Source organism: Acomys russatus, chromosome 25, assembly GCF_903995435.1.
Source record: "Acomys russatus chromosome 25, mAcoRus1.1, whole genome shotgun sequence".
Lineage (NCBI taxonomy): Eukaryota > Metazoa > Chordata > Mammalia > Rodentia > Muridae > Acomys > Acomys russatus.
The window spans coordinates 18596881-18613956 of NC_067161.1; the positions used below are offsets into that span (position 1 = coordinate 18596881).

General features: G+C 46.1%; 1 protein-coding gene across 12 annotated transcripts in view; it reads right to left on the reverse strand.

Annotated features, from left to right (window-relative positions):
• Positions 1 to 17076, reverse strand: part of Tenm2 (teneurin transmembrane protein 2) — a 1156123-nt gene that overhangs the window by 89065 nt on the left and 1049982 nt on the right. For all 12 annotated transcript variants that reach the window (XM_051167370.1, XM_051167369.1, XM_051167371.1 and 9 more), the window contains one exon: positions 8991 to 9137. In XM_051167370.1, coding sequence (XP_051023327.1) covers positions 8991 to 9137 — 147 coding nt within the window. The remainder of the gene's footprint in view (positions 1 to 8990; positions 9138 to 17076) is intronic.

Sequence of the window (17076 nt, forward strand, 5' to 3'; positions counted from 1 at the left end):
ATTTGGACCATGTCGGTAAAGCCTCAGGACATGCCTGAGCCAGAGAAGTGTTTATTATCTCTCAGACCTTGGATGTCATTTCCTTTGACTCAGGGCAAAAGACATTCAACTTTGCAACTATGTGGCCCTCCCATACACCTGGACTTATGGAGGACATGTTCCTTAGCTTCCATATTGGGCCTGGTCACTCTTTACTGTGGGCAGCTTTCCTACCCATGAGGATGGCTGCCAGCAACCTAGGCCTCACCTAGGAGCAGTTCCTGTCCTCCATCACTTAAGAAATGCTTCTGGACATTACTAGAAATTTCATGGAGAGCAAATCTTGGAAACCACTGATCTTGGACCCAGACTGTGGATGGGAAACAGAACCAAAATAAATAAATAAAATAAAAATTAAAATGGTACAAGGACATCATACTGGGAATTAGGTGATAGTCACAGAGAAAAGGCAAGGATTTGCTATAATCTGGAAGAGTCTCTGGCCAAGACAAAATTACTGGAAGGCAATTGAAATGATATAAATGCTACCCTCTGACCACTACTAGTTCATTCTGTTTTTTAATCCTTAATTCCATAAAATAAATTTCTAGTGATTTAAATGACTAGCACTAAAAGTTATTTTAAAAAATGTGCTTGGGTGCCAGTACCTGTGGAGGCCAAAGAGGGCGTTGGGTCCCCTACCGCTGGGGTGAGATTGTGAGCCTCCCAACTTGGGTGCTGGGCTTTTGCAGCAGCAGCAAGCTCTCTTAACCACTGAGCATCTGTCCGGCTGGCCCCTTGATTAGCATTTTACAGATTAGGCATCTTCATTGCAATTTTATGATGAATATTGGATTTGTCATCTAATCAGGTGAAAAAAAACCTAATCTCTTAAGAGACACTTAATAACCATTTAAAGTACGGAAGACTTGATTAGGAAAGACTGAAGGTGCTATGTTGGGTAAATGCATAAACTTTAATTTAAACACCTTTAAAAAAATTGATGGTCAAACCCATTTCACTAGGAAAAAGGTTTCAGTGGGGGGAAGTTTCATCTTGAAGTGTTTATTTTGTTCCCTTTGAGTTCTAATATAAATTCTGCCCTTGCTTTATTTCTCTCTGGAAACAACCTATTATGAGTATTTAAGGAGGAATGAGACAATGGCTTTAAAGATGGAAAGTTTTACATCCTAGAAGCTAGTTGAAAGGCCTGTTTTGAGTCTTATTTTCTCAAAAGAGTCCCCATGTTTGTTTCCATGAAATAGAAATACAGTCACCCCTCCCTTCTTTTGGGCTTCCCATTCATGCATTCAACCAAACATGAATAAGACACACTCAGAGGAAACAATTTCCTCTGTTCTGCACAGGCACACACTATTCTTTTATGTCACTCTGTAGATAATACTGTATAGCAATTATGTACCTAGTTTCGCATGATAACAGGTATTATTGATAATCTAAAGATGATTTAAGCACACAGGAAGATAGATGCAGGTTATATGCAAAAGCTACACTAATTTATGTAAAGGACTTAAGCATCCTCTCATTTTGATATCCACATGGTGAGTAAAACTAGTACCTAGAAGATAGCAAAAGATGGTTGTAAAACGGTGAAAGAGACTCAGAGAACTTACACTCTGTAGGGTGACGCAGCATAGCTAGACAGATCTACACGGGAAGAGCTAGTTGTATGACATTCGTGCTAGGGAACTGTTAAACTGAGGAAGAGGAGGGTAAAGGGTGTCTGAAGCAAGAACTGAAAGATGACAGGAAACCCATCTTAAATAGATCCTGGCTTGAACACTTTGGGCTCTGAGCCAGCAGAGACCCTGAGGTCGATCGACATAGCATAACTGGTATGGGAATCAGGAGGGTGACCAATGAGGCTGAAGCAAAGCTTGTGGCAGAGGGTAGGGGAAGGGTGGTCAGAAAGCAAGCAGGAGACACAGGAGACCCACCAGCCAGGACCAAGTGAACATTTGCTTTGGTTCTAATTGTGTACGAAACCTCTGAGGGCATGATGCATCTGACTTATAATAAAAGTGTCCGTTAGCTACTGGGTCAGAGGATAGAGGATCATGAGATGAGTCTAAAAGCACAGAGACCCACCCACTCAGTGTTGACTCTCATTATCTTGGTACATAGGAGGTCTGGCCCAATGCTGGCAACATTAGTGATCATCATTCTTATAATAAAACAAAGAACAGCAAATTACAATCTGATGAGTTACCTAGTCCAATGCGCCCATGCTTTCAGAGATGTTGCTTCAGTGGAAAGATGTGGAAAGACCTCAGATACCTGTTGCCATGAACTCCCCTATGATCTCATTTGGGCTTGCTCCTCTTTCTCCTAAAGCAGAGAGAGCCAGTGCCAAGCCAGCTGTTGGAGACCTGCAGGCCAAGTTCTCTTCCCAAGCATTTGGAGCATGGCTCTCCCGTCTGTTAGCAAACTGGGACCTTGCATATGGCTCCAGATATGTTTACCACAAGGCCTTGGGAATCAGAAGAAACTCCTCTTGCAACCCAATTAATAGAACTAAGCTGCACTTTGAAACCATCTCCCACCTGACTGATTCATTAACATGCATGTACACACTAATCGAGGCATTTCTGCAGTGGGTTCACCAAAGGCAGTCTCTCACTGGATGAAGAAACTGGACGTTTTAGATTTAATAACCATGTCTTCTAGAGTCTCTCAAGCCCCTAGCTTGGCTCTGCTAAAGGCACGGCCAAGGTAAGATATTAATTAACAAGCAAGATAAATGCCCAAATCACACCCTTGAATCAAGTCAAACCAATTTGGATGGTGAAGGGATGGGATGGCGGGCGAAGGAGCTTTTGGGCACGGGGCAGATTTCATCTGTTTCAAGTGCTCTGGACACAGTCCAGTGTTACGTCTCCTCATTTAGACCTGGCTAGAGTGCCTTGGACAGCGTGCCTAGAGCGCAGGCCAGCATTGCCATCTCTTAATCCATGGGTGCCTCCTCTGGAGCAAAGCAAGGAACCAAACCTTGCCAGTGGAGGCAAAGTAGGAAACAGCATTCAGAAGGGGAACTGGCATGGTTGTTTAACTTATAGAGGAAAATGAAGTCACTGCTGGTGCACTGAAGAGCCCTATGATGGCTCATTCTGCCCTGTGGTATTGAGGATTCCCCCTTGGGGACAGGATAAAAACTTGGCTTAAGTTTGGAGATCTACTTTCTCTCATACTGTTAGTGTTCAATGGCAGTCCTGTCTCATTGCTCCTACCACTCCTCCTTTATCACCGCTCATGAACTGATTATCAAAACAATAGCAACCTTTGTGTATCCTAATTTTCCAGGCAGACAGTAGGCTCTTTGTGACGTATACCACGATTGCTTTCCAAAAGCCACTTTCTATTGTTGAACGTTTGGTAGGCTCTTGAAATTCTTGTTAAACCATGAATGAGCAAGTTAACAGAGGTTGGATGGCTAGAGATGGATGAGTGGATGGGTCGGAGGATGGATGAATTCCAAGGCATATGGATGGAAGCATGGATGGGCGGATGGGAGGACAGATGGATGGATGGAGTCACTCTTTTGTGATGGAGAGTTAAAGGCTTTTTAAACTTTGAAACAAATGTCACTCACCTCTCCAACTAGCAACGGAGAATATTTTTAAAACATACTTGATAGAAGTGGTGGTTGTGGGCTCTGTGATTGGAGCATAGAAAGGTGACAGGGAGAAAGATGGGTAAAGTGTCTGCTGCACACATAGGAAATGGTTCCATGAATCAGATATAGTAAAAAACAAGGTGAGAAGAAAAGCTAACCACATCCCAGGTACTCAGTAACGAAACCCTGAAATTGTTGGTGCTTTTTCTTCTAATTATTTGTTTCTTCCTTAAATAATGTTCCTTTCTCCTCATTCCACTCGTCATGTGTTCTGGGAATTGATGTGGGTAGGGATCTGGGGTATAGGTACTATGGTATAGATCTGGGCTAGCCACCCCATGAGGAAGCATCATTTAAAAATATTTTCCCCAAAATATGATTTGTGGAACACTCTCTGGGGTACTTGGTAAGCATATAGACTGTGGCATTAGAAGCCTGGCTTAATGAGACTCAAAAGGTGGGGACCAAGAAATTTAACTTTCATGATCTCCATGGAGTTCTACAGCACTGAGATGGGCCAGACTCTCCACGGCTTTATGCACTGGGAAGGCCACTGGTTGGATTCTGTTCACATGTTTGTCTTCATTCTAGATAGTAACATTAATAGTAACACTTTTAAGGCTAGCACCAGCCAACCTGTCCATGTGCTCTACAAACCAAGCATCTGTAAAATATGTCATAGGCATTTGCTCACTTAAACCTCACACTAGCTCATGGAGTTGACATAATCACACCCATTTTTACAGCCAAGAAAACTGAGACTTTCAGAACTGACATGCCGAGCTGAGATACACAGGCAGGCTAATTCTCAAGGCCAGAGGCTGCAATACTATGATGCCACAGTGTCACCTATGGGGACACCACAGAAGCAAAGGAGGGAGAACAGAATGCCATCCCATGTCATGCTGAAAAGGAACAAAGGAGAGACGACGGTTCTGTGCAGTCAAGAGGGCAGTGATGCCACGTAACGGGATAAGTTCAAATTAGGAAGGGCATCTTTCTGTCCCTCTTGCTGCAGGCTGATGAGGTCACGACTCTGTCTTGTCAGAGCTGCACTGTCGCCCTGTGCACCAATTGGATGTGGAACCTGATCTGCCCTATAGGAGGTTCAGGCAGGCTCCCCTGCAGGCTGGAAATGATGGACTTTGGGCATTTAGCACATGGACGTTTGATGTCCTGCTTCTGAGTCCTGGGTGACAGAGGGGCCTCCAGGAAGTGAGTACAGGCTCTCCAGGCCAGACGGCCTAACGATGCCTCCTCACCTTGCTGTTCCCACTTCGAGAGGAAATCTACACATCCTCTCTCCTACCCCTGGCTGTGATGAACTAAAGCTCGCACCTCTGTCTTGGTGGTGATAATTAAATATTATCCGCCTGTCACTTGGCACACATGTTGTGTGTATTCTCAGACTTTAATGAGCTGGTATTTGTCTCCTGTAAGCAAAAATATTTCTTTGAGTCTCTCCTTTTCCAAATTGGGGTGAGTGGTTCAAGTGAAGATCTCTCACTTTTAAAAAGACAGTCTCTGGCCAGCTTGTCTGTGAGCTGTCTCCACTTTTTCTTTTCTCCCCCACCCCCTCTCATTTTCCAGGGACAATGACACCCAAAGCTCGCCCCTTCTGAATTGGCCGTTGCTCTCTGAGGTCCTGTCAGAAGTGTTGTGGATGGTGGGTGTTGGAGAAAGTGATGAGAATTCAGAGGTCTGAGGTTGCCATATATGTTATTGTGGGCACACCTTAAGGTGGCCTTTCCTGACAGGGTTTGTCAGCTAAATATCTCAGAGTGCTGAAAACATTTGTGTAAGTTTTCCTCAGCTCTTCAAAAGAAGCGATTTTATCTGGTACCTTTCTAGATGCACAGAAAGAAAAGTTAAGGCATTATATAAAATGGATGCTTTAGGACTGCACATCTCAAAAAAAATCTACATCTGAGGTGCCTGGGAATTTACTAGACACTCAAATTCTTGTACCCTACCAGAGACCTACGAGTTCAGAAACTCGGCGATGGGGTCAGGACTTAGTCGCCAGGGTTTAATCAAATCCTTTAGGTTCTTTCAGAGATACTAGGGAGTTGAAAGAGAGTACAAGGGATTCAATTAAAGTCCAGTTGATAAAGTCAATGAAGAACTTCAAATGTCTCTATCTGTGTTTGTGTTTATAACTATCTTAGTTTAGAATTAAAAAAGGAAAAAAAAAAAAAACCAAAACAAAAAAAACCCCATCATTTTAAATTGAGTGTTTTCTCTCCCCTCGGATGTCTGGAGATGTGGAAGGACTGGCCTTTTCCAGTTCCCTTTGGAAGAATTCTCTATTATCTCCCCGATTCATGAGATTTATGACAAGTGTGTTCTTCACAGCTGCTCCCCAGGCCGGCCACTCATGTTCTGCTTGGATGCCTCTCTGACCCAGTGCCAGGTTTCTAAAGCACACAGCCCTTTCAGAGCATTCCCAACACTGGACCAAAACAGGTACTCCAGAGGTAGGGTAGCCAGAGGCAATCCACCCCCACCCCCGAGAGAGAGAGAGAGAGAGAGAGAGAGAGAGAGAGAGAGAGAGAGAGAGAGAGAGAGAGAGAGAGTCCTTGCTGCCCCTGGGCCTAGGGTTGATGAGAGCAACTTTAATATTTATCAATAAACAGCAAAGTGCTTAGCACACCTCCTAGGGAAGTAATTAACCATAGAAAGAATACCCTGTGCCGAGGCACAGCCTCCAAAAAAAGAACTCTCTTAATTGTGAATTGCTTACGCCAGGTGAGAGAGAACCAGTGTCTACCTCTCTCACCTGACATAAGCAAGTATGAACTAACTGGGAGTTTCTTTTTATAAACACAGCACAGAGACTTTCTTCTTGGTGGTTAATTACTTCCTTGGGAGGTTGCTTTAATAGTTCCCATAAGAAGGCCATTATTATCCTTAGCATAATCACGGTCTCATTTGCTTTTGTCCTCGCTGTTCCTGCACTGGGGCTCTGCCTCTACAAGGGATCCTGTGTTGGGCCTATGAGGCGATCCCGCCTGCTTGGAGATCAGGTGCCTCAGGCTAGGAGCTAGGATCAAGGTGAGGCTGACAGAAAGGGAGGTAGATGGCATAGGGCCTGTTGGGGAGCCTAGCCCCCAGGAATCTCTTCTCTTTTCTGTGTACCACACTCCAGCAATTTGCTATGCTTTCAAATGCTGACACCCCAAACAGGGAAGGGGGCCAGGAAAGCGGCTTCTTTCTGGAAGCAGAAGGAGCTGATCTGTAAGCAACCATGGTGCTCAGTCAGTGAAGTCACCCGGGAGGCAGAAGCAACGAGTCTCAAAAAAGAAAAAAAATGCCTCCTGTAGTTATGCCTCACCCTGCTAAAAAATGAAACCGAGTGGCTTAGATGCTGGCTTTGTTTTCGGGGTGAGGACAATAAATGAAGGACGGTGGCACAAGTGCATCTGGCCTGTGAAAGTCTTTGATCATGAACTGGTATCAGCGTAAATATGTCTGTTTATTCACAAATTATCTATGCACACAAAGACAATTGTTGTAGCATTTGTGAGACATCTATTAAGAGGATGAAGAACAAGGAAGAACAGAATGTCTACTACTCCTGTTTGTTTTTCACCAGGTTACATCCTGAGGCTGAGTCCCAGAGGCCAAGAAGCAGGCTTGACTTTGATGCCAGATGGTGCTAACACCCAACTGTCACAGTGGGAGAATAGACTTCCTTAGTAGGTCTGATAACTGCACTTGTAGATCCTTTAACCCCTGAGACGATTTCAACCTCACGTGAACTGTGACCTGTGAGTTATTTTGATAGGGGTTATCCACATGACTACGCTGATATTATGGACAGCACAGAGTATGTGAAGCTAGGAGATCACATGACCCATATGCTGATGCAGCCCTACTTAGCTTTGGAGTCCCATCATTACACTGGAATGTGTTCCAAGAGAATCAGTGCAGAGGCACAGAACAGCAATGGTTGTCCTCAGCCTCGCCACCTGCACATGGGTAGCTTCAGGGTTTTAGCCTAGTCAGAGCTAAAACCTGGCAGAAGAGAGGTTTGCAGACCTGTTCTGTAAAGGGTCCAGAGCAAATGTTTGAGGCCTGGGTCATATCTCAGTGTGTTACACCCACTTAGCTCCGTGTTGAGGGTTCAGTTGTATACAAAACAAACAAGGGCAGGTGCGATGGCTCAGTGGGTAGTGGCACTTGCCTCTAAGGCTGATGGCCTGAATTTGGTCTCTAGGATCCACAAGGTGGAAGGAGAAAACTAACTCCTACAACTTGTCCATGGACTTCCACATGTGTGCTGTGCCACACATGTGCCCTTTCTCCTCCATACACAAATCGAAACAATGGCATGTTAAAAAAAAAAAAATAAATGTAAACAAGCGAACACTACCATCTTCCAATTCAGAGGAAGGCATTGGCTAAAGGGTTTGGAGTTCCATCATGCAAGATAACTCAGCTTTTGAGATCTGCTAAGCCATAAGCATAGTGCCTGTAGCTAACAATGCTACACTGTGTACTTAAAATTTTCCTAAGAGGGCAGACGGCAACCCCACCTGTAAAAAAAAAATAAAAAGAAAGCTAGTGGGGGAAACTCTGAGTGGTGACAGCTATGCTTATGGTTTTGGTCACAGTGATACAGTCATAAATGTACATGTACTCCCAAACTCATCAACACAAGCACATCAAATATGTGCGGCTTCCTACATATCAATCATGCGCCAATAAAGCAGTTAGGAAAAGCCCAGTGGGGACACTTACATTTGAATTTTATGTACTTTTCCATGGGATGAGATCTTCTTTAGATTAGTTCCCCTCAGCCGTCAAGAAAAATGTTAAAAAACCTTTTCTTCCCCTTTATGAATTAGCATTGGTTCATAGGCTGTAGCTAGGTGACCACGGAATAGAACACATACTTTAGTTCCAGAGCTGGGTTTGGGTCCCAGTTTCATAGGATAGTGTCCTTAGAAGCAATGTAACTGCTCTTCAAGTCTTGGTTGCCTCATATGCGGAGTGACATCTCAGAGGGCCAGAAGGATGAAGGGCACATGGCTTTTGACATCCTAGTGCAGGGTGAAGCTACAACTGTCATTGTCATTGTCACTGACTGTAACTGGCCACCCTGAAAGGTCTGACAGAGGACCATTTACCCTGAAGGCAATAGCCAGAACCCAGCTATCTCTCTGCAGTGATGGGCGCTTGAGAATCAAAAGCCAGTACCAACCCTCAGCAACTACTCAGCCCAAGAATGTGTGTTCTCCATGGTATTTGCTTCAAAGGAAACATTACAACACTGGACAATAGTGCCGAGGAGACCTTTCAGGAGAATGACTCATGACGAAAGCACATACAACACTGTTCTTGAGGGGATGGGAATTAGAAGATGCTTGCTCACCTCCCTCATTATCCTTGTTATCAGCGCAGGAGGTTTCCATGGCAACGTTGCATCCGGGCCCTCTCCAGCCGGTCTGGCAGACACACTGCCAGCTGTTCTGACCCAGTGTGCATCTCCCGTTACCGTTGCACAAATCAGGGCAGCCATCTGGTTGGAGAAATGGAGAGAATGAGAAGGAGGGACGTGAGGCCGTGCTGGGGAAGCAGGGGAGCCATGCAGAGGGAGAGCAAGCCTGCAGGGCAGCCACTGGGCCAGCCTGACAGTGGGGCCCATACCTGCTGTCCAAAGAGTCAGGGGGAAGCAGGCCATGCATGCAGGTGCAAGACGGAGTTGGGGCACAGATGCAGGGGGTTCCCAGTGACAACTGACCTGGGTGCAGGGGTCAGCACAATCTTGCCAAAGTGGGGCAGGGAGTTCAGTGCACATCCCAGACAACTGCACCAGTGCTAACATGACAACCAAACTAGCTGGGCTGTGATTTCCAGCCAATGGCTCAGGATGTGTGCTGTCTTGAGAAAAGGCTGCCCATCCTACCTACCCACCCTTCCTTCCTTTCTTTTTTCCTTCCTTCTTTCCTTTCCTTTTCCTTTTCTCTCTTTCTTTTTCTCTGCCTCTTTCATTTTCTATTTCCCTTTATTTTTTTTATGCCTTCTGAATACAAGAGAAAAATTCTCTACCAGTCCAGCGTCAAAATCTTGCAGAATTTTAAAGATAGATTTACATATGATTTTCAAGAGCTTTTTGTGACCAAGAAAGAGCTGGATGGCTCTACTGGGTTATTTTCTTATCCTTGTAATAGCTTTAAGGGACACTTCAAAATGTTGGCTGCTTATCGCCACCTATTTATGGTAGATTTAAAACTAGAGCAGGATTTAAAAGCCAGGGAAGGAGTAGGTGCTGGGTGCCACGAATTGGGGACATGACAGAGGATATGTCTGTGTCTACAGGGAAGGGCAGTGGAGTCTGGGCCAGTTCTTATTTTATTGCTTTCTTTTCTTTCTTTCCTTCCACCCTTTCCTTTGTGTGTGAAAGCAGCAACCTATTTAATTTCCTAAATGCTCCAGTGCCCACAGCAATGGTTGTATAGACTCCCTGGCCCTGAGCTTGGACAAAAGGAGCTGGGTGAAGAGAGAAGAGAAAGTGATATGGGGGCAGTTCTGTGACAGGAAAGGGATAGCATTTGGCCAGCCACACCACCCTGGCCCTTTGTGAAACTGACACAAGTGGAGTACCTACGGCATGTGCCCACATGCAGAAGACCTTCTTGCTGGCAGGAATTTCTAGGTATCTTTTCATTTTTCTTCCTTTGAACAGTTTTATTGAGACATAATCTACATAGGGTAAAATGTACCTGTTGTAAATGTACACTGTAATGACATCTGGGAAAGTTATAGAGTTGTGCAACTGGAGGTATATTTTCTCGCTTCATTTAAATATACTCCAATGACCATTAATTTAATTGTCCCTGTAAGTAACTATCGGCACAGCCTGAAAACTCTCTCTCCCTCTGTGACCACTTCCATTTCTAGACCTGTTTTTAAAACAACACCAGTGCAGGCAGGCCTGACTGAGATCAAAGAAGTTTAACGATAGTGGTAATTGATCTGGAACCTTCCTGCAAATCAAAATGTGCATCTCTCCCGGGCATTCCAAAGGCCTTCACCTGGCATCCCGCCTCTCTTTTCCCAAGCACCCCTCACGGAACTTGTGCATGTGTCAGCGCTGTGAGTTTGAAGGCCTCTTCCTAATAAGAAAGGTTGGTGCTTCACCATTGAGTTTGACAGCTTCAGGAGATGTCATAGTCTCTGCTTGCTCAAGGATTAGGGCCAGAGTTTGGAGGATAAACAACAGGGAAGATCACTGCGGGCAGTCTCTGGGAGGCATCTGTGCTAAAGGGGAAACAAGGAGCCTGGAGCAGGGAGCCTGGCTTGGTGCTAATTCTAGCAGGCTGTGCACACACCTCGGTCTCTGTGCCTACGCTAACAAAACTCAGACCAGGATTCTGTACCTTTCCTTACCAACGAGGTGACAGTGGCCCTAACTGGGGAACTACTGATGCTTGTCCTGCTCCCATCCTGAGGAAGCCTTCTTCATTCCAACAGATGTACCATTAAAGACTTCTGTAGGAGCAAAATGGAACTAAGGGGGAAAAGCCTGAGGGACATTGGATAACTTCCCCGGGGAAGAAGAGATCGAGGTCAATCTGCAGCCACCTTCTGCTTCTGCCTTAGGGTTACCACCGGAAGGGTGTCAGGGGTGGAAGAGGTCGCAGAGAGTGCACTAAATGACAGACCTCTGAACACTTGCTCAGCGTGGCTTCTGGTCTGTGTGCTTTGTTACTTAGCTACTTTGAGGCCTGGCACCTCACTGAAATCATGCCTGGAGTCTCAACGGAAGGCTCATTGTGTAGGAAACCCACGTCCACCACATAAAATTTAAATTTGCCAAGAGCCCCAGCATGTCAGTCAGAGATATGTGCTCAAAATATGTATGCTCTTCTAGGGAACGAGCCTCCCCCCTTACTCTTTTCATTCTGACCAACAGAAGTGAGATAAACAGGGCAGGGGAGCGAGTTTTCGCCATATCCTACGAGGAAGATGAAAACACGAACAGTGGGGGAGCTGGCAAATCTCTGAGAAGTTTCAGGGCAGCTGGGAATTAATGGACAAGACTTTGCTTTTAGCTTGAAGAGGAAGAAAGCAGCCTTGGTAGGTGCGTGGCGTTGCTAGGCAACCCCAAGCTAGCCCTAGCACAAGTTCATTCTGCCGGTGGCCTTCTGAGGAGGTGACTCTTTGTGTTTGTAAAGTGCAAAGCCGGCTGCTGCTTAAGGAAAAACAAAACCTAGGAAGTAATTAGTCTGGAGGGTAAATGGGGCATCAGGTGGTAGCTTTTCTCTGGAGAGGATGCTATGACTGAAGTTGGAGTTGGCTTATGGGCTCATCCTTGGGCATCCGGGAAATTGTTGTACGGAGTCTTCTGAGTTTCAGGCTAGCTCTCGGATTTCCTCGAGTGCCTGCCTCTAAAACACTGGTTTAGACTCCTGGAAGGCAGCCCCGTCTGGCTGCTTTATTTCTTCAGCTACAAAGAACTGATGGCTGCCTGGGGCCTTCAGCTGTTATCATGACCCTGGACCGGTGGTTCTTAACGAGGGATTTAGAAAAGAGCGCCCTCCCTTTCTCTGGGGAGTATCTAGCAATATCTGGAGATATTTTTGATTGTCATATGTAGGGATAATGACACTTGAAACCTCATGGGTAGAGGCAAGGCATGCCACTCAAATGTCCCAAAGGCACAGGAGAATCCCACCCTCACCCTCCAAGAATGACACAGGTTCAAATGACAACAGTACTGAGGTTGAAAACCCTGGCTTCATTAGGTCTCAGCCATGGTTGTCAGTTGTTGTTTCACACAGCCTGGCCTGGTCTCAGACTAACAATGGAGGGCTTGAAATGAATAGGATTCACGTCCATCTGTCCTTCCATATCTTTTTCTAGTAGCCATGAGCATGTGGAAGGATCCTTTCTCCCCAATACGGGACATCTTCTCAGGAAAAGCTTTCAAGGACATCAGTAACACGGCTGATTTTTTGTCATCTCACATGGTATCCACAGCTGACACGGATGCATGTAGTTATCGCTACATGAACCAAAGCCAGACTGCTATATGATACCTGATTGCGAACTCCCTCCCGGCTCTACCTCGGGACCCCTGCTCTCACCTCAGCATCCCTGTCTGTTCACTCATGGGCGACTCAAGGTCAGGAGAATGCAACTGCCTTCTTTTGTTCTCTCTAAACTGTTTCCTTGATCCATGGAGGGCAGGCCCCTGAATTTATCCACTCCCGAGACGGAAGCCTTGGAGTCACTGTCTCCAGCCACAGCTTCTCTCATACCTTGTAGCCAATTCCCATCTCTGCTGCTAAGTCTTCCTCTTATCTGAGCTAAGAAGCAATGCTACAGTTGGATATAGCCTGGATGTGTCCCAAGAGTCCATCTTTGGAAGTCCGTATCCTTCGTCTGGTGGTGGGAGATGTTTGGAACCTTTAGGAGGTGGAGCCTGGAGCGAGGCCCTTGGGTGACTGGAAGCACCCTCACGAAGGACAGCACAACCTCAGCTTTTCTATGCTTTCCTGCTTTAGGAAGTAGCTGTGATCTCTCCCTTCTGCACAGGCTTCCATCCTTGCCATCTACCACAGAGCGGCACAGCCCATAGGGATTCATCCTCAGGGTCTGCGTGTAGAGCCAGACTTTCAGCATCTAATGCTGCGGACTTAGTAAGCCTCTTGTTAAAACAAGGGCCCCTTTTCCTTGCAGTCAGCAAAAAAGTAATATGCAGCCACACCTTTTCTTCCTTTCAGATACCGCAGAATCTGCGCCCTGATGGTTCTATGTTAATCTTGGTTGGGACTCCTGAAGATTCCGAACTCCTCATTCTGCCTATACTTCTCTCCACCCTGGACACTACTGCAAGCACAGTAACTTCCCACTGGCCCCTGGATAAGTCCTTAACGTGGTTCTGAGGTAATCTTGAACCGGCTTCCATCATACACCACTCTATTTCAGCATGGTATCAGGCTTTGGTCACATGTAAGTCAGGTGACTCTCCTTTTTCCTTTTCCCGTTTTCCCAACTTTAACCCACCCCTCATATTCCTGTTAGGCTGACATTCCCTTTTAGAGACTTCATCCTTTCCTTTATATTATCCAACCTATCACTCTAGCATTATTGGCCAGCACATACTTGGTGTGGGCTAGGCTGCTTGGCTAGCCTATGACCTGCTGCAAGAGTGTCCCAAGGACTGTGGACTTTGCCACTAACTCTAACCTGAACAGTGTTCCTAGAACTTCTCAGTGTTCAATTGAACAGCTGTCCTGGGCACTCCTGTTGTGTTGTTCACCTGTCACTTGAGGGACTATGTCTAATTTATTTACTGTGTGATTGCAGTACTCAATGGATAGTTGGAGGGAACAAATGAATGAACGAATGAATGATGTCCAACATGGCCAGGAATGAATGAGGGAAATCAGCATGGCTGGTAGAAATCCAACAGTTACTAAGAACTTCTCTCATATAAATGCCAATCACTGGAAAACAGAAGCAGAGTAACGGCTTGTCGACAGGGCTACCCCGCTAGGCAGGCTTTTTGACTTAAGCAAAAGTGAGGCGCGAGCAAAATAATGTCTAGGGCCCAGAAAAAGGAGGTGCATAAATGGGCTTGAGGACAGCTATAATTATCATAAAAACTCTTTCCTAACAGAATCAAGGTATGTTCTGCAGTGTGTGGCAGCTTACAGGTAGATGTAACTGGCTGATACTGTCTGGGAAGTAAGGAGGGCTGAACGCATTTTTAAGGTTTGCCAGCAAGCACGCTGGAGAAGAGGCACTGCAATGCAGGAAAGGCGAGACAGAACACAGACAGGGTTCAGGCAGGCACAGATTATTGAAAAGGCCACAGAAATGGCACCTTCCTGCTCAGTTCAAGAGACTACTAGGAGGATCATTACAGCCTGCTATAAACCCCAAGGAAACTTTCTTTTTTCCCTCTCAATTGAGGGGAAATTATGACTTTGTTTAGAGGAGGAAAGTTCTGGAATTGAAAGCAGATCTGCCTCTTGCTATTCATGTGATCTTGGGCTGATAGACGGACCTCTTTGAGCCCAGTCTGCTTGTACAACTACGTCTTTTTTTTTTCTTTCCAATTAATGTTATGTACTGTTACGCTCAACAAAATAACATCTTCAAGGACAATGTTCTGTTTCCTTTGTCCACTGAGACAGTTTCAAGGTCTAAAAGAATAGTCGGCCCACACGAGACAATAAGTGTTTGTTAATGCAGTAACTTACTTTAGACGATGATGCTACTTATGTTGGCTAGACACCAGTTGTGTTAAAGAAAATAAGCAAGAGGAAGGTTTTGGCAGAGTTTAGGGCATCACAAGTGCTCAGTAAGATAGAGTGCATATTGCTGATAATGTTAGTACAGTTGTCGCTGCTGGTACTCTAATTACTGGGAAGATCTTGAAGTACAGACGGAAGCACAAGCCGCTTCTCTTTGCCTCCCTCCCAGAGCAGGAAAAGCAGAGCGCTTATACTAATTCAAGCTGTTGTTGTTGTTGTTTTAACAGAACTTTCTGTAGTGTTCTCAGTGTGTGCTTTTGTGATGAAGTTGGATAGTCTCACTCCTGTGACTAACTAGCCCAGGAACCCAGTGATGACACACGAGGCTAGGCGGACAGAGAAAACCCACAGAGAAAACCCACAGAGGGGAATGGCAAGTTCAAAGGCAGGAGGCTCAAGTGTGGTGAATGAGCCAGCCTTTCTCTCGAGAAGAGTTCCACTTTTCAATTACCAATTTTTTAATGTGTGTGTGTGTGTGTGTGTGTGTGTGTGTGTGTGTGTGTGTGTGTGTGTAACTGTGTGGAGGCCAGAGATTGACATGGGGCATCTTCCTCAGTTATTCTCCACATTATGCTTAGAGACAGGGTCTCTTGCTGAGCCTGGAACTCACTTCCTTGACAAGACTGGCTGGCCAGCAAAGCCCAGAGATCCCCCCCATCCCCCCCCCACCGCTCTCTGTGTCCTTTCCCCACTGCTGGGGTCAGAGATGGGCAGTGCGTTGCCTGGCTTCACACAGATGCACTGGAACTGAACTCAAGCCCACATTCTTCTCTGGCAACTGCTGTACTGATGGAGCCACTTCTCTAGACCCCAAGAATGGTGCTTTTAAAGCCACCTGAAACAGGGACATCATCCCTTCTTTCCTGCAAACTGTTTACATGTTGCTGCTTTCTTGGTAATGCACATCAATGGATTTCAGGAGCACACAGGGGAGATGCTTAATAAGAACCTGCCATTCCATCCCAGTACTCTTTCTAGTTGAGGACAGCAGAGGTGTTGGGGACCCTGTATTGCTAGTGGTTCAATCTCCACTTATACTAAATAGCAGTTGGCAACACTAGAGAACGGATCAGATGCTCTTGGGGGGGGGGGTAAACTGCAATTTTTTTAGAAGCCTGGTTGACAAGGAGGCATCCTCATCCCTGGTTGTCATTGCTCACCCACATGTCATGTGGGAGCCGTGTGGGGACCCCCATTTCTAGGTGTGCAGTGGAATGGACATGCTGCTGTGAACCTGCAATTGAACAGCTGTCCCTGCTTTGCTAGCAGACATGGAAAATCGAGGGGCAGATGTTTCTCTCTTTCATCAGCATCTGTGCGTCTTTGAGGGTCTGCAGACGTGTGATCAGGTATGGTGCCTTGTGAGGCACAAGGGGGACCTGGCATCCTTCACATGGTCTACTGCGGAGGAGGAGGAGGAGGAGGAGGAAGAGGAGGTAGGTTTTGTTCCCCCCTCTATGCCAGCAGCCACAGAAACAGCCGATCAGGCACGGGGTGATGGGGATTTGGATTCAGCTGTCTGCTGCACGTGTCTGGATGCACCTGGATTCTCATCATCAGCATCATTTCTGTCTGTGTGGAAAAAGGCATGCGGCAAGCTCAGCTGTGGCCACTTGAAAAAGTGATGAACTTGAAAAAAAAAAAGTAAACATTTGGGGAGGGGAGGCAAAAGGAGACACATCTTACTTCGACTGTGCTGGAGTTTCAGGTTCTCGATACATTACGATTCATGAAGGTCACGGGAGGAGCGAACTGAGCATGCAGGCGACAGTGAGGGGGGAAGCTCTTTTTGACCAGGGATCGCTGGTCAGTTATTGAGTGAATTCTGGGGGAGTCAGTATCCCCTAGCTGCCTTGGGTTCCACACAGGCGTGCTCTTTCTTTTCCTAGAACACCAGTGGTCCCTGTTCCACTTTACCCAGCAAAGGGGAATGCTGGGTGCTGCTTACTGGACACAGAGCCCACATCTCAATATTGCTAAAGCTCACACACACTAACTTGTGACAAGATCTCATCCCCTCCATAGCAATCTCTCGGTTCCCCTCCGCAGCACTCTCCCTTCCTTGCTCACACGTACCCTAATTCTAGTTTGGCCTTTGTTGAAAGCAGCAGCCTTCAGCCTGGCTGTACATACCTTGTTTATTCTTCCATTTGGCTCAGCCAGAAAAAATATCTCCAGCTTTCTGACGGG